At 42.9% G+C, this 27,440-nt stretch overlaps 1 protein-coding gene across 3 annotated transcripts; it reads left to right on the top strand.

The window, feature by feature from the left end:
• The first annotated feature begins 13,536 nt into the window (after positions 1-13,536).
• DEPDC1 (DEP domain containing 1) lies at positions 13,537-27,126 on the top strand. 3 transcript variants are annotated; one of them, XM_061364865.1, is made up of 12 exons: positions 13,537-13,616; positions 14,872-15,137; positions 15,799-15,949; positions 17,061-17,179; positions 17,596-17,726; positions 18,037-18,084; positions 20,829-20,969; positions 21,434-22,312; positions 23,068-23,240; positions 24,103-24,279; positions 24,538-24,723; positions 26,447-27,126. In XM_061364865.1, exons 1-12 carry the CDS (start codon positions 13,569-13,571, stop codon positions 26,585-26,587), a joined length of 2,460 nt encoding a protein of 819 aa, XP_061220849.1. In that variant the 5' UTR covers positions 13,537-13,568; the 3' UTR covers positions 26,588-27,126. The 3 variants fall into 3 exon arrangements, with proteins under 3 accessions (XP_061220849.1, XP_061220850.1, XP_061220851.1); XM_061364866.1 differs by having other exon boundaries at positions 21,461-22,312; XM_061364867.1 differs by lacking the exon at positions 21,434-22,312.
• Positions 27,127-27,440: the final 314 nt, after the last annotated feature.

The raw sequence follows: 27,440 nt of genomic DNA on the forward strand, positions 1-27,440 counted from the left end.
TTTGGAGCTTGATTACCGCTCCCATTCTGCTCGAGGTAGAAAAGAGATTGCCTGCAATGCTTAAATACAAGCCCAGAGGGAAAGCCTCATTTTCCTAAAGCAGCATTTAACCTGGAGCTCAGGCACTCACAGGAGAGAGATGAGAGCTCCTAGGTGGACCAAGGACATGACCTCCATCTACCACAATCTCCATGCTACTAACTGTTCTGGACAGGATGTTTTACTGCTCATAAATATTCACCAGGCCAGAAACAGAAGCTGAAAAGAAACCAGGGCATGAATATCTCCAACTGGCTGGACAAAGAGACTGGAACAACTTTGAAGGAAAGTTGCACTTGGGGCATATGCCTAAGATGAGAGGATCCAGGCTTCCGAGATGGACACAAAGGCTTGTATTTATTAAGATACACCATCAAATGAGGTCCAACAGGAGACTACTACAGGTTCCCTGCTGTCCTCTGGAGCAGCTCCCAGCTCCATCATGCTGATCTCTGCTTCCACCCCTCCTAAGCTCTCTAGTTATTCTACTCTTCATAAGCCAGTTATTTACACAGGTAGGGCCAAGCCTTCACCTCCTCAACTGCCCCAGAAGCACTAAACCTTCACATTCCGAGGCTCTTAGCTCAGTTAATGGTAGAATCATAGAATAGTTCCAGTTGCAAAGGACCTCAAGATCATCAAGTTCCAAGCTCCCTGCCATGGGCAGGGACACCTCACACTAAACCAGGCCACCCAAGTCTCCGTCCAACCTGGCCTTGAACACTGTCAGGGATGGAGCATTCACAACCTCCCTGGGAAACCCATTCCAGTGCCTCACCACCCTCACAGGATAGAATTTCCTCCTTATATCCAATCTAAACTTCCCCTGTTTCAGTTTTAACCCATTACCCCTTGTCCTGTCACTACAGTCCCTAATGAAGGGTCCATCCCCAGCATCCCTATAGGCCCCCTTCAGATACTGGAAGGCTGCTATGAGGTCTCCATGCAGCCTTCTCTTCTCCAGGCTGAACAGCCCCAACTTTCTCAGCCTATCTCCATACAGGAGGTGCTCCAGTCCCTGATCATCCTCATGGCCTCCTCTGGACTTGTTCCAACAGTTCCATGTCCTTTTTATGTTTAGGACACCAGAACTGCACACAATGCTCCAGGTGAGGTCTCATGAGAGCAGAATAAAGGGGCAGGATCACCTCCTTCGACCTGCTGGTCACACTCCTTTGGATGCAGCCCAGGATACGGTTGCTTTCTGGGCTGCAAGTGCACACTGAAGCCGGCTCATGTTCATTTTCTCATCGACCAGCACCCCCAAGTCCTTCTCCTTGGGCTGCTCTGAGTCTCTTCTCTGCCCAGCCTGTAGCTGTGCCTGGGATTGCTCCCACCCAGGTGTAGGACCTTGCACTTGGCATGGTTAAACTTCATGAGGTTGGTATCAGCCCAGCTCACAAGTGTGTCAGGGTCCCTCTGGATGGCATTCCTTCCCTCCAGCGGATCAACCAAACCACAGAGCCTGGTGTCATCGGCAAACTTGCTGAGGGCACACTCAGTCCCACTGTCCATGTCAGCGACGAAGATGTTAAACAAGACCGGTCCCAACACCAATCCCTGAGGGACACCACTCATTACAGGTCTCCAGCCGGACATTGGGCCATTGACCACAACTCTTTGTGTGTGGCCATCCAGCCAGTTCTTTATCCACTGAGTGGTCCATTCATCAAATTGATGTTTATCCAATTTAGAGACAAGGATGTCATATGGGACATTGTTGATCGCCTTGTACATGTCCAGGTAGATGACATCAACTGCTCTACCCCTGTCCATCAGTTCTGTAGCCCCATAATAGAAGGCTACCAAATTGGTCAGGCAGGATTTCCCCTTTGTGAAGCCATGCTGGCTGTCACCAAGCACCTTGTTGTTTTTCATGCGCCTTAGCATGCCTTCCAGGAGAATCTGGTCCAAGATTTTGCCAGGCACAGAGGTGAGACTGACTGGTCTGGAATTCCCCGGGTCACCCATTTCCCCCTTCTTGAAAATGGGGGTTATATTTCCCTTTTCCAGTCATCGGGAACTTCACCTGAAGTTCTTTCAGTCTGGCTGAGCAGTTCTTTCAGTCTGTCAGAATCTGCTCTATTGAAACAGAGAACTTAAATTTAGCCTTCTATTTAAACAAAATAACCTACTGTTGCATGAAGGTCATTTTTAACAACAAGCTCTAACAATTTCAGAATAGCATCTTCTTTTTTGAGTTGGTGAATATTTATGCTAAAGCACTGTTGGCTAGAAACTGAGTAGTTGTAATGTGATAAAGGGCTGATAATAGTGTACAGTGACCTAGAAATAAAGCAAGACTGGCATTTTTGTCCATAGCTTACAAGCAAATTAAGAACAGAAATGTAAAACAGTTTAACTCCATACCATTAACTCAAGCCCTACTCATAGTAAATTACACTGTAGCACTGCTAGGAGTCTGCAGCAAGTATGTGAGACTTGCACTGACGGAATGCTCCTGGAAAAGTACTGTCAGTGGCAGAGCCTGCACAGCAAGGGCAGTGCTGGTCCTGACCCCACAGAGGGAACGTTCACAGAGATCCCTTCTTCTTTGAATGTATATTGCAATGAACTGTCGTATCAATGCAGCAGGGTATGCTTGGCAAGCTGCAGCATAAGTGCACAGTGCTTTATTTAGCTTTACAAGAACCAGCACATATGCTCTGGAGCTCAGAACCATTAGGCAATGTAATTAAAGTGCAAGTGAGCAGTTCCTTGTGGCAATGAGGTTTGGGTCACCTCCTCTCCCCTGCCCCAACAGCAGCCCTCCCTGTGCCAGAAGCAGGGGTATGGTGTGTCAGCTGTGGGGACATTCACCAAGCCTCTCACCTGCTCAATGCTTTAATCCTGTCCCTGTTCCGCACGGCCAAGTTGTTCCTTCTGCCTCCCCCCAGGGGGTTGCTGGGAGACTGTTGTTTCTAATCAAATCATGGGGATTTTCAAGTGCTTCCCTTTCTAGTTAGAAGTTCTCTTTTTTTCTGCATTTGCCCTCCAAGCAAGTACTTGCATAAATAAGGTCTAGCTGCTAGAAACTTCCTGCATACACAGCACCTGTGGGTCAGGGAGAGTCACAGTAACAGGGACACCTCACGCAGGAAGGAGATGGACAGAGCTGGTTGCTATGAAATAGAAACCCTGTGCTGCCCCTTCTGTCAGCACTGCCAGCCCAGGCAGCCACTTGCACAGATGCTCTGGGACTCCCTCCACATGGTCCCCACCTGCCTGGCTGCTCCTTCTCCTTGCCAGGAGGCTCCATAAACAGGAGGGGACCGGAGCAACACAAGGGCTTTCACTGTGGCTCCTGCTTCCATTGCTTTCTCCTTTTGCCCACGGAGGTACTCTGCTTCCAAGTAGGACAATATCAGAGGACTGTTTCAAGGTCAGTTTTGCAGTGTTCAAGAGAAACCCAAATAGAAGTGGCACCTGCCTTCACCACTAAGCTACAGCACACAAGAAGCTTTCAGAACAAGACTAACAAGAGACAGAGGAGCAAAAGCCACATCACTCTTACAGTTCTTTTCCTTGACTAGAATAAAGGTTCTTTAATTTGAATTCCTACTTGAGCTCCTGCTCCAAATCCCAACCTGTGAACACAGACAGCTCAGGACCTGTGGATTTCAAGGACTTCTCAATTACTTCTTTTTCTCATTGTCATCCTTGGCTGTTTCCCAGACATTCAGGAAAGCTTTCATAGCCTCACAGGGCCTGCAGGATAATTTGCCCAAGGAAATGTGGACCGTATCAGCCTGCTTGAGGAGTTGAGGGACCACACACACACACCCGCTACTACCACCTCTGTCTGCTGCTGAGCATCACTGTATGATTCATTCTCCCTGAGCAAGACGGTTACCAGGCTGCCAAGCAAGACAGCTTTGCAGATTTCAACCTGTGACAACATGAATTGGAACTAACACATTCCCAACAAGATGATGCTTAAACCACCCCATTGCAAGCAAAAACTTTAGTTTCACAAAATGATGCCTAATGACTCAACGCGTTCTCTTTGGAAACGCTTTGTCCCTCTTTTCCTATAGGGACAAAGCAGCAAATGCAGGGAAAATACTACACTATGATGCCAGCAACACAGGGAAGCTGGCAATAACAATCCCGCTACCGTACAACAGGATACTGATGACATAGTCCTGCTACAGCCTGACGGGGAAAGTAACACGTGAATTGCATCAACGCTCATTAAAGTCCACACTTTACCGTGAAGTCGCATTTCACAAATAGAGCAGTTTCCATTGCTCCAGCTGGGCTTGGGAGCAGCTCCTCAGGGTTCGAAAGGGGCAATACCACCGCCGTGTGGCCGAAAACAGCCATGTCACAAGGAAGCGGTGCACGGAGACCTGACCGGAATCCCGAAAAGCAACTGCTTGCTGCATTTTCTTTTGTCATTACTCAGACACTCCGCAGCAGGTTGCTGAATTCTCGTGAAGAAAGCACGGATTCATATGGGTATATACGGACTTCGGCTATTTCCCCCTGTGCAGTACATGGCATCATATATTAAACACAACATCATGGATTATAGAATCACAGAACCCCAGCCTGCTTTGGGTTGAAGGGACCTTAAAGCTCCTCCAGCTCCAACCCCTGCCACAGGCAGGGACCCCTTCCACTGGAGCAGCTTGCTCCAAGCCCCTGTGTCCAACCTGGCCTTGAGCACTGCCAGGGATGGGGCAGCCACAGCTTCTCTGGGCACCCTGTGCCAGCGCCTCAGCACCCTCACAGGGAAGAGCTTCTGCCTAAGAGCTCAGCTCAGTCTCCCCTCGGGCAGGTTCAAGCCATTCCCTTTGGCCTGTCCCTACAGGCCCTTGTCCCAAGCCCCTCTCCATGTCTCTTCCAGATTACACTGCGGTTAGCCCCAATCCTCCTGGCATTTTTCAGGTATTGATAATACTACAGCTACCATACAAAGGTGTGCTGGGGGGGGGGGGACGGGGGGGGACAGAGTGGGGGGATGAGAACAGGGAACATGCGCTGTCAATCACCAGTGGAGTGACAAGGTTGGGTCAGAGGCAGATTATGGCCCTACAGTTCACCACTTGGCTTGGCACTGATCACGTTCTTCCAAGCAGCCAGGTAGAAAGAGGCTGTTTTCAAAGCTTTGCTTCAAATGACAACAAAACATCTTTACAGGATGGAAACAACAGCTCACACCCAGGTAATATGCCAAGTAATAGGAAATGAGCTCTTCTGGCTGCAGCAGTCCCCGAGTCAGCTTCTAAGCAGCTCCATGTACACCAAGGTGCAAGAGGAGCGCAGTTTACCTCCCTTCTGCAACAGAGATGGTCATCTGCCTGCCTGGGCATGTCTCCCCTCCAGTCAGAGCTCACAGGAAAGCTGCAGTGTGCAGCTCCCCAAGCCTTCACATAAAACCATATAGTTATGGTTGGAAAGGACCTTAAGATCATCTAGTTCCAACATGCTGGAATTTTCCTGACCAGGTAAATCATTAAAGTCATCTCAGGCCCAGGAAGCGGTTATTCACCAGTGTGAAACACAGCCTGATGTGGCTGGATGCAGGATGCTAACCAGACAGGAACTCCTAGGGATTGCCTATCTTGTGCCTAAACTTCCCAGACATCCCTGAAGGAATTTGTAGTATTTGAAAGCAGCATGGACTGTTTCCAAGAACAGTTTGTGCTTTGGGTTTTCTTCATTTGTTCTCCTGTTGCTTTATTCAGGCTGTCTGGATCTTCAGGGTCTTTTTACTGGGTCAAGAGATGAATAATCCAGATTCTGTGTTAAAGCAGTGCAGCCCCAGATGATGGGAGCAGCAGTAACAGCCTTAAGACTGTGAGCATGCAAAAGCTGCCGACTTTGTGCTGGAGCCCTTTAGACACTACAGAAGATCTAGGAAAATCCTGAAAGAAATCTTTGTAAATGCTCAGTTGCATTTCCTAGTGATCAAGACAGCTTCTTCCTTGGTTCCTGCCAACACCACCTTTTCCCAATGTTGTTTAACAGGCCTGAGAGCTAGCACCTTCCACACAAGGCACATCTGCATTTCAGAGACTCACAGAGAGAAGCACCAAGAATCACCCAGATGAATGCCTGTAAACATCTACAATATTCATGTTTCCCACTGCTTCCAAATTGCTTTCATTGTAGTGACAATGAAAACTCTAGTCTGAGCACTCTCTCCTTTGCATACCTGCCTTTTCCTAACAGCCAGGAGCTGTGACTACACATGGGGAGACAACCACACTCCATGTGTTACCCCATCCTTTGGTATCCTGAGCAACTGGCCTCCAAACCACTGCAATATGAAGCATTTTAATGTGTACTTTGTGAGAATGGCTGTGACCAAATGAATGATTTAGTAACAAAGTGTTTGGAGTAAAGCAGTTGAGGGCATGAGCAATGGGGCTGGATTTGAGCAGCAGCTGCTCCACATTTGTAGAATAATAGATCTGATGAACATATTTGTGAGGAAAACTGGGCACAGCTGGGATGCAGCTCAAACGAGAAACAGCAAATTGTGAGCAACTGCATCAAAGGGCTGGTTTTCAGACCAACTCCACTAAAGCTGCATGCAGTTGGGTTTGGGGGTTTTAATGCAATAGTTTGGCAGATAAGGGAAGCAAGGAGAAAATGCCTCTGTCTGAAGTAATCACTATGTAAAGGTCTGTAGCAGAGTCAGAAAATCAGTGTTCTTTTAGAGTACAGAAGTAATTCAATTGAGTTCAATAAAAACTATATGAGCAGATATATTTAAGAGAAATTCTGTGCTTTTCCAGAGAAACACCATAGATCAAAGCTCATGGCATACTAAGTACAGATATTAAATCATCAGAGCAAACTTTCAGTTGCTGCTACACCCAAAAGGAACCTACAGTTTGCACCTTGCTTTCTACAAGTCATCTCAGGAGTGGATGTCATACAACACAGGAGTCAAGATATGCAGAGAGCTATTGGAAAAGCATATGCCAATGGATTATTGGAGATTCAGTGCCATAGAAACATAACTGTGCCAGAGTTATCAGTAAACAGCATACAATTGAAGCTATATTTCTGAAAGAAATGAGGTGAAATAATATTGTTTCATCAGCTTGGGAGACTCATCATCTTAGTTCCACTAAGCAAAGCCAAAACCAAACCATACAGGCACACACATGTTGGATCAATAGAGATAAGAGTCCTTGCAGGATGGAAACAGCCCGGATCACTGCTTCATACTGTAACCTATGGATAGCCACATTCCTGAGGCCATCTCCCACCAGTACCAGGAGGCTGCCTCATGAGCAGCCCTCACACTGTACTGGTGACTGGGGACAGCCCATTCTGGGTGCAGGATTCTGCACTGCTCCTTTCCTTTCTTCACTGTATAATGAGCTACAATCCTCTACTCATCCTTACTCCCTTCCAGACCAGAAAAAAAAAAACCCTGATTGAAACCCCATGTAGTTAGCTATTTCCCCTCTGTTTTCATCTATTTTCTTTTACTGAGAAAGTAAAAGGATGTCCAGCCTCCCCACATGAAGCTGATGGATAATTTGGGACATCACCAGTTCCTTATTTCACCACATATTTCCAAAGAGCTAATAGATTAGCATAAGCAAGAACAGCAGAACATTCAAATACTGGGTAAGCGTGGTTATTACTATAGCTGTAAGCAAAATGATGTGGGAAATGCTTTTCAGAGAGGAGATAAATATCCAGAGGAACTTCCTCCTGTGGAGAGAAAAGTCCCTCCAGGTAGGTCTGTGCTCTGATGAATGGGCTGGATCCCACAGCAAGTAAACATGTTTTACCAGCACCATGGAGTGAGCAAGCAGCTTCCATGCTCCTCCTGTGCACCCAAGCTAGCAAGAAGCAAACACACCTGAATCCCTTCACTAAACTATACTTAATATCCACTATTTAATTAAGTCTTAAGCTAAATGACTGGAGGAGAAAAAGCACAAGTTAATTAAGGTATCACCATGGAGGATATAAAACCCCTTTGACAGAATAATATATAATATATGAAAGGCAAAGCAAAAGGGCTGTAATTTCAGATTGGCTCCAGGATACCTCAAGAATCACACTGTCTGTATTAACTAAATGTGTTTGAAGTCAGGACATCTCATGTCTCCACATACAAAGGCTTTACAGCTTTAGATACATACTGCCAACACTTAACAGACTCAGGTAGAGCAGGGGAAATGGATACTGCTATGTCATTTTCATATGCAGTACCTCTGAACCCTATTAAAAATAAAGCAGGCTTTCATTAAAGCTGCAGCCTTCATCTAAGACAGTTGCAAGCACTGGTTGTTAATTATAGATTAAACATTGCCACAAGACTTTGTACTTGAAGCTAACCCACATCAACCAAGCTCCAAGCTCAGCATTTGAGAATTCAAAGATCACACAGCTTCATACACATTCTAATTGTTTGCACGTACTTGGATTCTCTTGCAAAGAGGCTCTTCGTGCACATCACCCTATAGTAGCATCATGCTCATCTTACAACTACTCCTGTTGGATCTGCTTACACTGTTACACACAATCCTCTCATCCACTTAAAATTATTTCCTTTGGAGCAATTAATAATAATAGATAGATAACTGTTAAATGATTATTTCTACACTAACATTGTTCCAAACATGCCTTTTAAGTATTTTTATTCAGCCCAAAGAGTTACATACATTCCAAGAGCTATTTATATTCCTGAAGCAATAATATAAATACAAATTCAACTGCTACAAGGTTAAGGGATTGTGTATCTCAAAAACCATAATATTATTAAAGACTTCAAGGTTTTTGTCATGATTTCTACAAAACACCAGCACATTTCCTCAAGCCACTGCAGAAGAGCTACTAAGAAGCTTGTGCTGGAGAAGCAGGATTAAGACCAATGATGAAACTGAGCAACATTTTCCTACCTGGTGTCACAACAGCCTGGAATCTCAGAGTTTACTCTCAGGCAGACTAACAGTACAGCTCTTGCAGGAAACCCTCCAAGCAGGGCTATAAGCAGAGGACTGCTTTATAGACTGTGCCTTGTTTCTGTTAACCAGCACACTACTGGGGAGTGACCCCACCCCTCCTCAGGTGGGATCCATCAGGAGGATGAAGATGAACGGCAGAGTCTGAGCAGCTCATGAGGCTCTTGTTAGCTCATTAGGAAGGGAGGAGGCAGGGGGCTAGGTCAGTGCACTGAATGATGTGAAACTTGAGTGAAAAGAAGATGCACAGTGTTTCTCTGTATCTGTAAGGTGCAAGTTAAGCAGGCTGCTGGTACCATCCTTGGTCAGAGAAAAAAGAACATGGTGCTCAGGTTGCTTGAGTTTAGGGAATGAAAGCACATAGAATTCCTCAACATTTGCAGGAGAGAGGAAAATGCTTGAGGATCCTGAGTTACTGAGAGCTCCAGTAACCATTCAAGGCTGAGCAGCAGCAGGATTTGCCCCCTCCCTTATGAGGAAAGACTGAGGGAGCTGGGTCTCTATAGTTTGGAGAAGAGGAGATTAAGGGGTGACCTTATTAGTGTATATAAATATATAAAGGGGGAGTGTCACGGGATGGAGCCCTTCAGTGGCAAACAATGAAGGACAGGGGAATGGGTACAAGGACACAAGAGGTTACTTAAACTGAGAAGAAACTTCTCAGTGAGGGTGAGGAACTGGAACAGGCTGCCCAGGGGGTTGTGGATCTCCTTCTTTGGAGACATTCAAACCCGCCTGGACACGTTCCTGTGTAACCTTATCTAGGTGTTCTGTCGGCAGGGGGATTGGACTAGATGATCTTTTGAGGTCCCGTCCAATCTCTAACATACTGTGATACTGTGATACTGTGATACTTACTTGGTTCATTTTTTTTCTGCTCAAGCCTCCTCTCCAAGTGTTTTTATGTACAAGTGACTGACTCCACATCAGGAAAAGTGCAACAGGAGTAGAAAAAGATATGGTTCCAAACTGAGATTCTTCTTCTTTCTCAAATTCTTACACACACATTTCCATGATAAAGTAAAATTTATCATTTCCTCCCAGTGCCTAAAGTGGCCAACAAGAAACCTGGAAAGGGTTTTTTGACAAGGGCCTGTAGTGATAGGACAGAGGGGAGACTGAGCTGAGCTCTTAGGCAGAAGCTCTTCCCTGTGAGGGTGCTGAGGCGCTGGCACAGGGTGCCCAGAGAAGCTGTGGCTGCCCCATCCCTGGCAGTGCTCAAGGCCAGGTTGGACACAGGGGCTTGGAGCAAGCTGCTCCAGTGGAAGGGGTCCCTGCCCGTGGCAGGGGTTGGAGCTGGGTGAGCTTTAAGCTCCCTTCCAACACAAACCCTTCCAGGATTCTATGATAATCTTCTCAGGCATTCTCCTCTAAATTCCCACGCCAATCCTTCCAAAAGGGGTCTGCACTGTCACTATAAAAGCACAGTCATTCCATCTCCCGAAAGCAGCAGGTCAGCTAAAGTGTTGCTATCTGAAAGCTGGTAAACTCCACTGAGCTGCTTTTCTAAGGAAAAAGAAAAAAAAAAAAGGAAACCCAATAATATTGTAATGAAATGATGGCAATTGCTGCAGTTTGTCTTCAATGTGCATTTCCCCCAGGCACATCCTGCCTGGATTAGATTCTTTGTCTATAATATGTTGCTCTTACAGAGTCTGTTACTACATATGGAAAAAAATCCAGCCCTCACTGTTTAATATCCTTGAAGAATCATGTTCTTGGGGGCAAAACAATGCTTAAACGCTTCATCCAGAAATGTAAACAGCTGAGCTCTTATCCTGTTACTTCAATGACACAGTGAGAACTTCATTAAGGACCCAATTTTTCAACCTTTACACATTTTTATGCTTCTTGTTTCTCTTACTAAATACCTGGCAAGTTGTTTCACCCAAAATTTAAAGAGATGTGCATGAAAGAAGAGGAGCAGCACATTAACAAAACATGCTCTGCTATCTTCACAGCACTCATAGACACTGTGCTGGGCCATGCTCTTGGGTTTCCTGCTGACTGGGATGTGTAGGCAAATATATATTGTAAACGTTTGTATTCCTTAATGACAAACTCAGAAAGCTCATGTTATCACAGGCAGGCTCCATAATCTGTTCCCTTATGTTTTAAAATCACTTTCCATTGGAACTTAAGGGCAAGAATGTTAATTCAGCTGCACTAAACATCAGATCACTTAGCACTTCTAATAGGCTTTATTCCTGTGTCTAAAACCAGTTAAACAGAGACCTACAGCATACACAGTGCATCCTTCCTCTTCTGTTTAGTAACATAGTGAATAACAATATGGAGCGGCAGCCATAAGCTCGTGTTTTAAATGAACTCAATCTCTGTTTGTTTTACCTTCTACTGTTAGTAGTAGTAGACACCAACATCAAACAATTATAAATGGGAAAGCAGAAAATAAAACTCTACTCTCCCCATGACTTTCCTTCACATGTTTTGCAGAACTCTGCATATGAAGAGTTACCAATGCCCTCCTATAGCTAAGGTGGGCTGGTATTTGTATAGATAGTTGGTATTCTCTAACAAGAATAAAGGAGAGAAAAACACTGAAAGATAAGGAAATCTCATTGTAAAGCCATAAAACTGGCTCTGAGCATATTTTTAGTGACCTGGAGGTATTCTCAAATTACTTCAAAAGACTTCTTGTATTTCCAGTTGATTACATCTGTTCACAACGGTGCAGTGGTAACAGTACAGAACACCTGCCTCCGTGCAGTAATTTTTCTTTAAGGAGGAAAAACCACAAGCAAGAATAGACTTGGAATTGAATTGTAAAAGCTGAACAAACTACTTTTGTCCCCTGGGAAATGAATTAAAGCATTTTAAGCTACAAGAGTGTGTCACTGCTTACACTAGTGCAAAGAAGATGGACTGCAGTAGTTCCCAGACTATTGCAATTGTCACTTCTACTATGTTTGCCAGACATGTTCCTAAAATCTCCTTACTTGATCTAAGATATGAAGTTTTACAAAATGTATTAGATCATTTCCAGGCAGGAGGTTGAATGCAATTCAAGGACTTTTCTAGTTACTGCAACCACCATTGTATAACCTGAGAGAAGGAGTATGGGAAGTGATCCATAGTGAAGCAGTTGGAGTCATCACTTTCTGCAGGCTTTACTGGTGGAGATTTCCCTAAGATAATCAGTAAATTGATTTATACTCTTGAGCAGGTTTAGAGCCTGGGTCATTGGGAAAATCAATACCACTTTCTGGCTTGGCAACCGCTCGCCAGGCAGTTTTGTTAGAAAGGAAAACAGGTGAGTATTGAAATATATAAGTGATGAAGAGCAGCTCTGAAGTTTTTGAAACTAGGGAGAGAATACACATCGTTCTTCTTCTAATCAGATGCAAAACATAAGTAAAGTAGCACAGCTTCACTGAATTCTGACTTGTTTACTCCACTGACTCCTAAGTCAACAACTCCTGGCTTACCAGCAAGTGCTACAGCTCACAGATGTGACAGCAGTTACTCAGAGCCAGGTTGCTTGGCTCCTGCAATTAGTTTCTTAAGCACATAAAAGAACCACCCTTCTCTTAGTATGGTCTCTACATGAGAGGGGTTTTCTCAGTGCTGCTCTAGACCTGGTTCTGCTGGCTGGTACAATCAAGGTGTCTGTGTCTTGGTGCTTTGGCTTTTATTCCCCTTCTTTTTATTAGCCTGTAACTTTGGGTCTTACTGCTTAAATATATTTGTTATGCTTGTGTGTTTTCTCACAGCAGTAACGTTTTTATCTCTTGTTATAAAAGTGTCTGAGGTATTTGTATGTCTTTGCTGACCTTAAAGGACATTTATGTGGGGAACTTAAAATATTTGAGTGATGGATAGCTGTATCAAGAGGCGCTAAAATCCTCAGGAGGTATTGATAGCTCCCAGGTTACAAGTGGGCTTGGTCTACAAGCCCTAAGAAAGAGGACACTAAAAGGAAAAACAGGGGAGCTGTGGTAGCGTAGTGTTTGTGAGGTTGTTTGGGGTCGTTTTCTGTGGGATTGTAAGAGGTTTTTTTGAGGGGTGGTCTCTGGTCACCTGTATCTATAGGAAATACACAGGCTGGGACAGGGTACTGGAAAGAATGTGCTTTCTCCTGGAAGCAGTTACCGTGTGTTCATGCAGGTGTGTGTAAGCTGTGGAACAGAGGAGCTGGGGCTGCCCCATCCCCGGCAGTGCTCAAGGCCAGGTTGGACGAAGCCTTGGGTGAGATGGTTTAGTGTGAGGTGTCCCTGCCCATGGCAGGGGGGGTGGAACTGGATGATTTTAAGGTCCTTTACAACCCCAACTATTCTATGATTCTATGCTTTAGTAGCTCTGCAGCTCCCAACACACGTTACATCTCTGCTCGCCGATGAAAGCTATCGGAACACCTCACTACCTCCGCTCTTCCCCCTCAGGCGGATGCATTCTGCGTCACGCCAGGGTCACGTGTCCGCCTCCTCGCCCAATCCGCACCCTCGCACCCAATTCAAACCGCGGGGCGGCCGTGGCCGTTGGCCTGATGCGCGGAGGGGGAAGGGGCAGCGCGGCAGCGGGACCCGCCCGCCCCGCCCGCCGCGGGCCGCAGGGGACACGCTGACCGCCATGGAGAGCCGGCCCGCGGCCCCGGGGCCCTACCGAGCCACCAAGCTGGTGAGGACGGCGGGGCGGGGCAGGCCGGCGGTGTTCGGGGCGGGTTGGTGGGATGGGAATGGGGATGGGGGGAGGTCGGTGGCTGCTGTGGTGCCCGGGGCTCTCAGGGTAAAGCACAAATTACCATTAGCCGTTCCGGAGACCAGTCGGGCAAGTGGGTTCCGGCCTTCCCGGCCCACCCGGCTGTGTGGGCCCTGCCACCCTCCCCAGAGAGGGCTGTGTAGCTGCCAGTGCCTTGCTCGCTGAAAGCTCGGTGACAGCTAAGGAAGGAGCTTGTCAATTGAAGCATGTCGTCTAGTTTTGTGTGAGAAAAGAGTTTAAAACTGGACTTTTTGTGCCCTGCCAGCTGGATTCACCCCCTGCCTGACGGCTGCGGTGGTTTGACAGTGCCTCAGGAGCCCGAGCTGGTGTACATGCTGGGCATGAGCAGACACAGTCAATACAACTCCTTACGTTTGTGAAACTATAACCTTATTCTCAGATAAGAACAAGATAAAAACGTAAATGAAATGCTTATGTATTTTTTTAATCTGAACTTTGTTTCTATAATGCTACCTCTACATTAAGTAGGTAGAGGGAGGGGATCCTGCCCCTCTGCTGTGCAATGGGGAGACCCCCCCTGCAGCCCTGACCCAGCCCTGGGGCAGCAGCACAAGAGGGATGTGGAGCTGTTGGAGCGAGTGCAGAGGAGGCCATGGAGATGCTGCGAGGGCTGGAGCAGCTCTGCTCTGGAGCCAGGCTGAGAGAGCTGGGCTGGGGCAGCCTGGAGAAGAGAAGGCTCCTGAAGGGGAGACCTGAGAGCAGCTCCAGTGCCTAAAGGGGCTGCAGGAAAGCTGGAGAGGGGCTTGGGACAGGCCAAGGGGAATGGCTTGAACCTGCCCGAGGGGAGACTGAGCTGAGCTCTTAGGCAGAAGCTCTTCCCTGTGAGGGTGCTGAGGCGTTGGCACAGGGTGCCCAGAGAAGCTGTGGCTGCCCCATCCCTGGCAGTGTTCAAGGCCAGGTTGGACACAGGGGCTTGGAGCAAGCTGCTCCAGTGGAAGGGGTCCCTGCCCATGTCAGGGGGGTGTGACTGAATGAGCTTTAAGGTCCCAACCCAAGTCATTCTATGATTACTTAGGATAGCCATCAATATTTTAGTATTAAAGTTGTGATTTTGTTTATACGCTTATTAATGTAATACTGCTTTAGTTGATACTTACAATGATCTGTTTCAGGTTTTGATCTTGCATTCTTTCCTTGTTTGTTCCTCATGCAGTGGAATGAAATTACAAAGTATTTCCGAGCAGGCATGCCACTAAGGAAGCACAGGCAGCATTTCAGGAGACACGGAAGCTGTTTCACTGCATCAGAAGCTGTTGACTGGCTCCATGAAGTGCTAAGGAATAACAGTAACTTTGGTCCTGAAGTTACTAGGCAGCAGACTATTCAGTTATTGAGAAAGTTTCTCAAGAATCATGTAATTGAAGATATAAAAGGGAGATGGGGATCTGAAAGCTTAGAAGATAACAGTGCACTATACAGGTACTGAAGTAAAGACCAGTTAACAGAGCTCTTCATGTTGAGAATTTTATTTCAAAGTCATTGTGTTCAGATTCACAAAGGTATCTTGCTTTGAGTTGAGCAGTTCAGCCACAGCTTAATCACTAGCACCATTTCCACTCACTGTTTATTTTACTCTGATTTGCAGCACAACTCATACATCCTGTGTGCTGAGGGCTGTTTACATGCCTTTGTCTAGACGGGTTTTTCACTGGGAGGCATGCATGCTGCACTCAAGTGCTTTGTAGGGGAGCCAAAGAGAGCATACTGTAGTAGCTCCATGCTGTGCTACCATTCCTGTGTTTACTCCTCTTGTACATTTTACAGAAAATGAAGGGGGAAACAGCCTATCTTAAGTTTTGAAGTTAAAGGTATTAATGGCCCTCACTTCTCAAATTCCAATCTCAGTACTGTATAAATATCTAAGTATCTTCAGCTTGACTTGAAATCAACAAAAGTAGCCCAAAGCTAATTTATAGTATAATGCTAAACAGTGTTCTGAAAAACACTGTTAATTTCCTGGATCTCTTCAGAATCCTATGGAATCACACTAATATGGAATTAGGGTATGGCTTTGGTTAAGTGACTGCTAATGTTTCTAATCTAGTCTAAATATACTTAACATCTTTTCTGTTCATTACAGATTTCCTTCAACATCTCCAGTTAAACCTCTACCAAGTCCATGTACACAGAAAGAGAACTTGGAAAACTTCTGTAGAGACAAAGAAAGACTTTTTAAACTGCCATATTTATCCAGGAGAGCTTTGAAAAGACATGAGTTACTACAGTCTCTGGTAATAACTTGTTTCTTACATGTTTATAGTTGCTGTGTATTTTCTTTGTTCTTTAACAAATAAAACTGGAAGCAGTCACCTCTTTGTGACACTGTTCTGTTGTGTCATCTTCTCGCTGAAGAAATAAATTGGTAGGTTCTTTTAGACAGTGAAGTAGGACATTTATATATAACCATGATGGAAAAGTACAGCTATATTTTATAGCAAAGTGTCTTGGTGATGTGTGCTGTTTCTCTTCAGTGTGCAGAAAGAGGTTTTATTAAAAAACCTGTAAATATTCGAACAAAATACGTACTTGTAAAATCATGGCTGTGGCTGTGACGTGGCATTTTTGAAATGCTGGCAGCAAGTGACAGGGATTGTGCAATTGACCCTGAAAACTATATGAAGTTGTTTCTTCTAAGCTTATTGGCAGTAGTCTATTGGGAAGAGACATGGGGGGGTAGGTTGTAATTAATGCAGCCACCTTACTTAGAATGAAAGGTCATCTCACACCCACAAACACCCCTATTGCAGTATGGGGCTTCTTTTATGATCTGAGATTATGTAGAGTTTTGGCTCATCAGTATGGAGCCATTTGTTTTCTTTTGAATTGTTTGGTTTGTTTTGTTTCCTTCAGTGTAGTATTATCCCTGTTACAGTATTTTAAAATATTGGGAGGGCTGGACAGTGGACTTGTGGAAATGATCTGGACAATATGTCCTTGTTGAAACTTAATATATTTTTTGTTTGTTGACAAGGCACAAATAATTTAACTCTTCCACTTCGTGAAAAAGATTGAATACAAGTGCTTGGTCCTTTATTTTTTTGTGCATGCTTTGTGAATTGAGGTTGAATGTAGGTTCCTAAAGAAGAATACTTCACTTACTGACACATTTGGATTTGATGTGTTTCAACGTTTTCAGTTACTGACTTCTGAGCTGATCAGGTCTTTCTTTATAGTGTCCTCTTTTGCTTGTTGGGCATGCTTACATTGCAGTGCAGGGACTGGTAAGATTACAGGAATTCAATGTTCTGCAGAATGCCCTATACTTCTGAGACTAATTTTTACTTAGTTTTGAATTATCTTAAGAAGCTTCCTTATCTTATGGTAAAAACTACTCATTTTCAGGAAAATTTAGAGAAAACAAAGAGTGATAGAATAGAAGAAAACGAGGAAGATATGCTGAATAGGAAGGAAATAAGCCAGGAATATGTGAAAGAAACTTGGAGAAATGTCATTCTAATACAGTGAGTAGCACATTACAAAAAGCACCTTCTTGGGTATGTGGTTTGTGTGTAATAACCTGATCAAGCTCTTGGCTTGCAAACTTTTCTTGAATCTTTAAAACTGTGTTTTAACTTGAATATTTTTACTATTCTTTACAGATGCCTTCCAATGTATTTATTAACATTGGATTGTTGCATTTAAGAAATTCGTTGAAATTTTATTATTGCTGCTGTTGAATATATTTTATGTACCATAGAGGCTCTTTCCCAGTAATTTTTGGTGTTTGTTTCAGGGAAAAGTGTGTCCTCAAGTTGTCCTTCTAAAAGTGCGAGCGTATTAAATAGCAAACTGTTGTTTGAGTAGACAAGGGAAGAACTTGTTGTCTAAGAGGTTTGCAAGTAATGAATGAAAATATCTGCTCTCTTACTGCCCACAGTTTGCAAACAATTTTAGGGCTCCCATCTCTGGAAGAAGTTCTTCAGCCAACGCAGATCATTCCTGAGTACGTCATATACAACATGACTAACACGAGCAAACATGGTGTTGTGATTTTGCAGAACAAATCAGGTACAATTTCTTTTCCCTGGTTTTGCTTAAAGGTTCCATGTGGCCTAATTACAGCAAACAATAATTAATGTAATATGTTTCATCATTTTTTACATTTTTCCCCAAGCTACTTTACAGTTCAGTATAATTGTCAAGAAGGTTTTGTAGCTTTATTGCATTCACTTTTAAATTACACATGAAGCAATATTTAAAATTAGTTCCCAATTTCATCTTCTGTATTTGAGGTATTAATACATGTGTGCCATTTTTTATATTGGTTATTAAGTCTTTGAGGTTGTGTATAAATAATGTGTTTGTGTGCTTATTTTAGAAGACCTCCCACACTGGGTATTGTCAGCTATGAAGTGCCTCGCATACTGTAAGTTATTAAATACCTTTTAACCTCTTTTGAGAGTTGAAAGTGAAATATACTTGCAAGTTGAGACCAGTTGTGATGTTTCATTTGGAAATTCACATAATCAAAGTGCCTTGATATGCTGAGAAGCAATGACAGCAATCCATAGCAAATCATTGCACAGAAATGTAACCTAAAGGAGCTAATAATACATGTTAAAGATGTCACATTTTAGGTAATTGAGGTATCAGACCTCTAGTCTAGCTACTAATTCTGCTTTTAGGCTGCATCATCTGCATATGACTTTCAGCAGTGTAAATGGATTATAAATTAGTGGAAGAAGAGTGGCTTCAGTGTTCTTTAATCCAAGAAACATGCAAGAGAATTAATTACCTCTGCAGTCTTTCAGTGGAATTGTCCTGTCCAAGGCCATGGAAAATCTAAGGACTGTTTGTAACAGAAATAATTCCTATTAACAAAGTCAGGCAGGGAGAAAACTAGTGCTTGGGCAAAACCTGTTTGTGGTTTCTTCTGATGCAGTTTTCCAGGAGTAAAGGGGCTTTCCTTTTCCAGTTACTGCCTTTGAGCTAGCCTGAAACAGTTCCTACATTTCATATTAAACTGGGGAGACCAATTCACAGAAAACCTGTTGGGTTTTCATTTGTGTTAGAAGAAAGCAAACAAAATTTTGCAAAGGGTTTGATGAGATAGATTTTTAAAGTCTGACATTTTATCTGTGAAACATGTTTTGTGACAACTGAACTTCCATTGTCTGCAGACCAAGAGTCACTCATCCCTTGTTTTGGTATTAATGTAAGAAGTATCAAGCAACAAAACTGGACATGGTTACAACTTAGAAAAGCTTGGTGCTTCTGGTTTGTTTTCTTTGTGTATTTGCTTAAGAGTAAAATTGAGAAAGGCACAATGTTAAATCTTAAACTTCAGGAAAGAAAAATCAGTTACCAAAGGCATCAGCGTTATGTGTACTTGAGCAACTGCCTTGGAGCTACTGGGAAAGTATTGGCTGTGGAGTAATAGAATTAGCAAAGGTTTTCACAAGTTGAGGAGGGAAAAATACTTTCACAGAGAACCTGATCAAGGTCAGTTTCTAATGGCTCAGTCTGATGTGGATTCTCTTGCTAATAAAGGTGTGGGTTTCATAGAATCATAAAATAGTTTTAAACAAGTGCTGCAGCAGGCCTGTGTGGTACTAAGTCTTTCTCCTTTACAGTACCATTAATTTTTATGAAACTTTGAAGAATCTAATGGTCTTTGAAGTTTCTTTTGTCAGATGTTTGAAATTGCTACAATCACATACAGATCGCTATTCTGTAAGATTTGTCTCTCTGTGAAGCGGATTCTGAAAAGATTCTGGAGAAGAGAGGACAATTACTTCTTGCCCCCAGAAAACTGCCTCTTTAAATATCTAACACTTAGATGAGTACCTCTCAAATGAAATCAGAGATGAGTTTTTAATCTGTGTGCTTGTCCTGCTGTTTAACTCTTGTCCCTCTTCCTGGCAGTCTCCTTCACTAGCTTCCTGCAAAGCTATACCATAGTTAGATGGCATGTGTTTTATACATCTGTGTGTATGTCTGGCTGCTCAGTGGAACTGTGGTGGGGTCCGTGCAGGGTTAGTGTGTCTTCACAAGTTCTGTTTGCAGCATGCACTCTTGTGAAAATAACCCCTTTGGTTCTTACTCAACATCTCCCTTTCCTTCAACTGCATTCCCCCCAAAATAGAGCCTCTTACATGAAGAGCGCTAGTAGGAAAAGCAGGACAGGGAAGAGCTTGGTGAGTTGATTTAAATCAGAGTGAAATATACAGCTGAGCACTGGTCTCTGAGCTTTTCAACACCTTAATCCCAACATCAGTTCTGTACTTGGAACTAACAAATAGGTCTTTGTGGGTTGGAAACAGCAAGCAAGCTTCCTGGGTTTTTGAATTCTCCATTTCTAATTTGAGTGAATTAGTTCAAGCAGAGACTTTATCTCTGCAGATGCCAGCTATACCGTAACCAAATGACTTAAGGCAATAGTTACTTTGCACAGTGAAAACCAAGTGTTTATACTGTAGGGGGAATACTGCTTTCCTATATTTTTAGTATATGGTAATATGATTATGATTATAAAGACTGATTGTATCGAAAGTTAAATCTTCTCTGGTTCTATGTGTAACTTAAACAGCCAGCTCCTAATTCATTAAAACTGTCTTTGTAAGGCAGCTGGTTTCATTTGTAGGAGCTCAGTGGAGTATAATAAGGGCTAACAGTTTTATGCCATGTCAAGTTTTATTCCTGCCTGAAACACTTTTGTTTGTTCCTTTCCTGTCTGTAGCCATGCAGACAAGGTTTAGCAACTAGATCTCTTGGGTTGCTCATCTGTCCCTGCCTATGGCAAGGGGTTGGAACTGGATGAGCTTTAAGGTTTCTTCTGACCCAAACTGTTTGGAAATGAAGGAAAGTACTTAGAGTTCATTACTGTTTTGCTGAGGAGCCTATAAAGGATATAAATGAGTTTTCATTTATTTTCTTGGTGTAGAACAGCTTGTTGAAACTGAGCACAACTGTTCAGTGGCTACATGGAATCTTTTACACTATTTTTGCTTACAAATGATACAGTACTCAACTAAAAAATTTTCATATTGCTGGTATGATTCTTTCCTTCCTACAGGAGTAAACTTATATTCTTTTTCCTTTTTTTAAACTGATTTTATAATGAATTTGTGAAAAGTTGTTTGTGATTTTTCTTTCTTTACCTCTATTTAGGGCCTAGAAATAATGACATGAGCCAAGCAACTTACAGTGGGTTTGAGCGCGATGTGTTCCGAACGGTTGCTGATTACTTTCTCAGTCTCCCTGAGCCATTACTTACTTTTGAGTACTATGAACTTTTTGTTAATATTTTAGGTATGTATGAATTGTGAAACACTCAATGCAAGCTGTAAGTTTATATCAACTGGGGAATAAATCTGTACCTCAAAATCTGTATGGCAGCTTGAATCTGAGGAAGATCGTCAATGATATCATTCTGTATTACAGTATTAATTGACATACAGTTCTGTCTCATCATTCTCTACGTAAATTGCTGTCTGAGCTAACATTCTAAATATGCAGTAACCATAATCTAAAGAATACATGCTCGTTCTGTCTGTCCCTCACTATTGCAGTGTGTTAACTATCTGTCTTCTTGCATGGTGGTTCTTAGATCACTTTTGGACTGAGCTAAGTTCTTCTTAGGTTTTACTAACAGAATCATCTATAAATGCATATCTTATATTTGTTGTTCTCTCTGCTCAGTCAGCATCTTTCTGTCTAAACTTGTTCATTTTTCATACCACTTGCATCTTAACTGATATTTCATTTTCTGATAGTTATGTGTGGCTACACCACAATTCCAGATACATGCAGTGGAAAACATTCTGTCCAAGATGAGAAGTGTGACTCTCAGCCTTCAAAAACTCTTCACTTGAACTCTTTCAAGTCAACTGAGTGTCTTCTCCTAAGCCTCCTTCGCAAAGAGCCTGACAAAAAAAAGAAAGAATGTGAAGTTTCCATGAAGTGTTCTTCAGCAGATCTAACTATTCAAACCCAGTGTGCAAATAAACTGTGGCAGCATAAACAGACACATAAACAAGGTAGTTCTGCTAATCTAATAGGAGGAAGCTGTCAAAATCTTTCAGCTTTCAGGACTGAACAAGGTCCACGTCAAACATTTAGGACAAGATGTTACTCTTTGGAAAGAATTGGAGATGCTACTTCAAGCGCATGTAATAAAGTAGGATCTGATTCCCTCAGGCAAAGTGATGTGAACACCATCCTGGGCACAAGAAATGGAAAAAAGTCACTACCTTATGAGCATAAGGCTAATTCTGTGTTGGAGCTTGGTTTTGATAACACAGGTCAAGACCAAATCCATGGTATCAAAAGAGTGTCTGCATCAGCTCTTCAGGACAAAGAGCTATTTGTTGAAGATCATGGACTGAAGAAAATCCATGGGTCTCTGAGTTTACTTGGCAAAAGGAACTCCAGAAGTTGTGCTAGGATTAATATGCCAGTTGCTGAAATCACAGTGAAACCAAGTTCTCCACTTTGTGGGCAAGGAAAACCAAATACCTGTGGTGTGGCTACTTCAGTGGACATCAGGACTGAGGTTTCTGATACCACCATCAAAAAGAGACTCTGCAAAAGTACCACAGAACTCTCAGAATGCTCTTTCACTCACTCTTCTTTTATGTTGACTGGCACGCAAAGTAAGATGGCTTTCTAAAGCATGTTGTATTGGCTTATTGTGTTGGCAAACTAATCTCTGCTTCCTTAATCTGGCACTGATGCTAGGGAGTTTTTGATATGTGAATAGCATGACATGTGGGGTTTAAGAAACCAAAATGATTGCTAAACTGCATTATGTAAAGGTAGCCCTTTGTACCTCTGCTAACAAATAGTAGTGGGTAGTTTCTTTGGAGTCTTAAATATTTGTTGTGTCAATAATTCAGCTTTCTTTGAGGTAAGTAATTCTGACCTACACAGTAAGAGTGTGGCAGGGAGCTTGCACAGACCTGCCTGGTGGAGGGGATGTCTTTTTGCAGTCTTTGAAACACAGTTTATCATGATGAAGCAAGTTGAAGATGACCACACACAAAAAGGCCACAGAACTATGTAGTATGTTACAGCTGGTTTCTCTGAAACACAGATTATTGTCATTGGATAATGACACTGGCACAGGGTGCCCAGAGAAGCTGTGGCTGCCCCATCTCTGGCAATGCTCAAAGCCAGGTTGGATGGACCTTGGAGCAAGCTGCTCTAATGGAAGGGGTCCCTGCCCGTGGCAGGAGGCTGGAACTGGATGTGCTTTAAGATCCTTTCAACCCAAACCAGGCTGAGATTCTATGATCTCAATTAAAAAAAAAAAAAAAAGGAAAAAAAAGGACTTTCTTGTTCCTAGATCAAAATATCCTGAAAATCAGTTCAAATCTTACTGACAGCTGTCTGTACAATTAACTTGTAGATCTCCTTCAGCCTCATTTAGAAAGAATTGCTGTGGAAGCACTGCAGATATGTTGTTTGTTGCTTCCACCACCAAACCGTAGGAAGATCCAGCTCCTCATGCGCATGATCTCTCGGATGAGTGAGAATGTGGATATGCCACGACTGCATGATGCCATGGGCACACGCACTTTGGTAAGAGACTCGTCAATGCTCTGTATCTATTGGTCTGAGAACACTGGGAGTGTTCTGTACTTGAGGTTCTTGTCGCATTGCAGTTAAATAGTGCAATTAAATTAGATAGCCTTTGCATCTCCAGAATGTTTATCAAAATCTGACTTGAAGCAAGAACTTTCTTGTCCACATCCTCATGTATTTCAAGTACTGGTGTTGCCTTTGCTGGCTTTGGGAGAAGGGAAGTAATTTCTTAAAGAAATGCAAGTAGTTGAGTCTTGACTTCTCACCCAACTGCCATTCAGCTTAAACGGTGTTGGCAAAGTGATTGTAGAAAGCCTTTCTTGGGCTAAAATTTGTGTGTGTGAAGATAGGACAAAAACAGCTCCAAAGAATTCGATTTTCTGCCTAGTGAATTTAAAGACTAACGTCAAGGTCTGTATTTAAGCTTTCAATGGAACAACTAAAGATATTTTTCTTTTTTTTTTTTGTCAAAAGCTATAAAAATGTTTTTAAAGCTATTTAAAGCAGGTCCTTGGTGTGTATTAGCTCTTGGTTAGGCTGGTTCTGCAGTGTTTCTTAACGTGTCACTTGTCTCCAGATAGCTAAGATGTACACTTTTCTGTAGGGTAAGGCTTCTATCATTACTGCTTTAAAATATGTATTTATTGAAATTACAGTTCAAAAAAAGGGCAAGTCTAATGTTTAAGAAGTTACTTTATTTGATGAGGAAAGCATTACAAGCAGTTTTCATCCTCTCTTAACCAGCAGTGTAGGCAAGAGAGATTACCCTGAAAGTTGGTATTGGAGAATGTGCTATGTAGACTGGAAAGAAGGCAAATCCTTCAACTGTATGTACTAACCATCTGCTAACCACTTGTAGATGATCCAGACCTTTTCTCGCTGCGTGCTGTGCTGTGCAGAAGAAGTAGACCTCGATGAGCTGCTCTCTACACGATTAGTTTCGTTTCTAATGGACCATCAACAAGAAATATTTAAAGTACCCACTTACCTGCAGGTTGCAGTGCGAGATCACATAGAACACGTGAAGATGGCTCAGGTTGGTGGCAGGTTCATTGGCTGATTGCAGAGTGTTTGTTACTTCTGAAGGTGGGATGGGAAAGCTGCAAATGAAATTACTGTTTTGGATGTAGACTTGTATTGAACTGTTGGTGAAGTCATAGGTACTAGCTATGTTACCATGTTTTGCAACTTGAGATGTTGCTGTAAATTATCATGTTTGGATGTTTAAGTATCTTCTTATCGAAATAGTACATAATTGAGTTTATGCAGACCCCTTCTTCAACTCTTCTTCCAGTGCAAATACCCAAAGGAAGAAATATGTGCCATATTGCCAACATATTCATATTGCAAACAAATAACTCCTCAGGAGTTTGAAGAACAAAAGGTTTCTACCTCTCAAGCTGCAGTGGCAGAGCTCTTGGAGAACATTATCAAAGATAAGAACTTGTCTGTGAAAGACAAGAAGAAAAAGTTAAAACAGGTAAGAAACTTGGTTCATATTTAATCTACTTACGGAAATGCTGTTGTGAGAGAAGGATCTCGTACCAGGTACTAGACCCTGGTACCTTCTAAGGGGTTGATCTCTTCACAGTCCTGAAACATTCCTTTCTGTGGAATTACATTTGAGTTTTGTAACATATGTCACTCAAGATTATTTGGCACTTCTGTGGCCTACTAACATATTGCCTAATCCTAAAGCTGAAATGCAGCAGTTCTGGCAGGATTTAACGCTGGAGGGGTTTTTTTCTCTTTAGGAAAACCTTTAGCAAGTATGCCTGACCAATTGAATAGTATTGTGCTTGTCCTGGAATCTCCTAAGTGAGTCTTGTGATTCAAATTGGGAAAAGCAGCTTTTCAGAGCAAGCACATTTCTTTCATGCTCCTCCCCCAGCTTCTGCAACACTGACTTTCACGTGTGACGTGAAAACCTTCTGGTTGTGGAAAAGTGAAGGCTGGGCTTGAATTCTTCAAGTTCATTAACACTTCCTGCATATGAAGAAGATTAGTTGATTACAATTGATTAAAACTTGGTGTAAGTAAGCAGTAAGAAGAGATACACAGCAACACTAGAAGCAGGTGAAGTGGGGAGGGAGGATATCTACTAAAATCCTCTAATAGTAAAACATCAAGTATGTACTTAGATATTTTTTTTTTTATGAGTTCCCTCTAAAGTCCAGAAGCAGCTTGTACTGCATGGGCAATGTGTTAGTGAGGTTTGCTTTTTAAATTCATAGAGCTGTATTGTTATAGGCTTGCCATTTGTGCTGGGATAGCTACTGGTGTAGTAAATAACAGTGTTTTGGAGCTGTTAACTCAGTTTTAATACTTGGAATTGGGGAAAGCCAAATACATGGCTGGAGGGTTAAGTCCAACTTGAATCAACACCCAAGGTTACAAATGGTGTAATTTTCCCTAGGTTGGATCCATTAGCAGTAAGCTTTGGCTGATGTATAGATATATTTACTGTTAGTCTTGTCTTCCTGAGGCCTTATATAGGAAACAGGCAGAATGTCAAAAACATGTCTGTAGCCAGATATCTCTGAGTTTTATTTCACAGAATCTCAGCCTGGTTTGTGTTGGAAGGGCCCTTAAAGTTCATTCAGTCCCAACCCCCTGCCAGGGCAGGGACCCCTTCCACTGGAGCAGCTTGCTCCAAGCCCCTGTGTCCAACCTGGCCTTGAGCACTGCCAGGGATGGGGCAGCCACAGCTTCTCTGGGCACCCTGTGCCAGCGCCTCAGCACCCTCACAGGGAAGAGCTTCTGCCTAAGAGCTCAGCTCAGTCTCCCCTCTGGCAGGTTCAAGCCCTTCCCCTTGGCCTGTCCCTACAGGCCCTTGTCCCAAGCCCCTCTCCAGCTTTCCTGCAGCCCCTTTAGGCACCGGAGCTGCTCTCAGGTCTCCCCTTCAGGAGCATTCTCTTTTCTAGGCTGACCCAGCCCAGCTCTCTCAGCCTGTCAAAGTGCTTGGGAATCAAAGGAGATGAGAAGGTTTTCTTATTTCAACAGAAGATAAGTGCCTGACAGAGCCTGACTCATTGTTTATTGGTTGTGGACTCATAAGCACAAAGGGCTACAGCTACTGTGTTCAAGTGTCACAGCCTTGCTCCTCCTGCTGATGTGCATCCTCATGAGGTGATTCATGCTCAGTCCTGCGCAGCTGGAGTTTTTAGTGCAGTCTGATTTATTTGTTGCTGTTGTGTTTCTAGTTTCAGAAGGAATACCCACTGATCTACCAGAACAGATTTCCAACTACAGAAAACGAAGCAGTGCTGCTTGAGAACAAACCCACCATCAAACAACCGATGCTCAGCTTAAGGAAACCCAGATTTCGTAGCCTAAGATATTAACTTAACCACACTTCAGCTGCATATTTATTTGTTGGGTCTCTGTGTGAATGATATATGAAAGGGCACTCACTGCAGAAATTTGGTGGTGGCTATGTGTGGAGAAGGGAGAATTGTTTACATGGACACTGTGCTGAAAGGTGCCAAATTACCTTTTTGTGTGTGTGTGCAGTTAACTTTTGAATAACTAAGAGAGAAATATTTATCTGTTTACAAATTATTACAATGTATTATGTTCAGTAAAAGAAATGTGAAAATAAGCACGAAGCTATTAGTAACCAAAAACTGATACATGGTTTCCATATGGGAAGCTGATGAGATGCATATTGTTGTAACATTTTACTGTCTGTTCAGGAATTTGTGCCATTTATCATAGGTTTTAATGTCTATGTTATGAATAAGTGCCTTCTTTTGTGTTCTCAAAATATTTGTCTTTAAACAAAACAATGTTCTTTGAAGTTGGGACTAATTTAAAAGTCAGTTCTGTTGTTTTCAATGGAGGCAATAATTCACCATAAATAAATGATTATCTGACTCCTGAAGTACTTCTGTTCATCTCATCTGTAAAATCCACATAAGCTTTTGTGTATTTATTTATATTAGAAATCTTAGGTATAGTTCTGACAATTTCATGGAAAATTTATTTTAGGTCTATTGATATTCTTCCCAAAACAACCCAAGTGATGGATGATACGGGATGTGACAAGGACTAGACTCAGAATACACTAAATTGCCCTATTTTGTTTCCACAGTTGAGGGTTTGCTTATTAATTTTGGTGGGGCCACAGCTCCCCCACAAGAGTATAAATCTACTTGAGTAATTCAGAGAGAATAAATGGGTGTCTTCATAAAGAAG

This window comes from Neopsephotus bourkii, unplaced genomic scaffold (assembly GCF_033783945.1).
Source record: "Neopsephotus bourkii isolate Nb327-2 ecotype Australia unplaced genomic scaffold, CSIRO-AGI_Nbou_v1 NB_1250, whole genome shotgun sequence".
In the NCBI taxonomy this organism is placed as follows: domain Eukaryota; kingdom Metazoa; phylum Chordata; class Aves; order Psittaciformes; family Psittacidae; genus Neopsephotus; species Neopsephotus bourkii.

Bases quoted from the DNA above. Each gene is read 5' to 3' on its own strand.
- DEPDC1 (XM_061364865.1), top strand. From the start codon at position 13,569: ATGGAGAGCCGGCCCGCGGCCCCGGGGCCCTACCGAGCCACCAAGCTG. The intron at 22,313-23,067 runs GTAAGATGGCTT...ATTAACTTGTAG, and splicing joins TATGTTGACTGGCACGCAAA to ATCTCCTTCAGCCTCATTTA. The intron at 24,724-26,446 runs GTAAGAAACTTG...TTGTGTTTCTAG, and splicing joins AGAAGAAAAAGTTAAAACAG to TTTCAGAAGGAATACCCACT.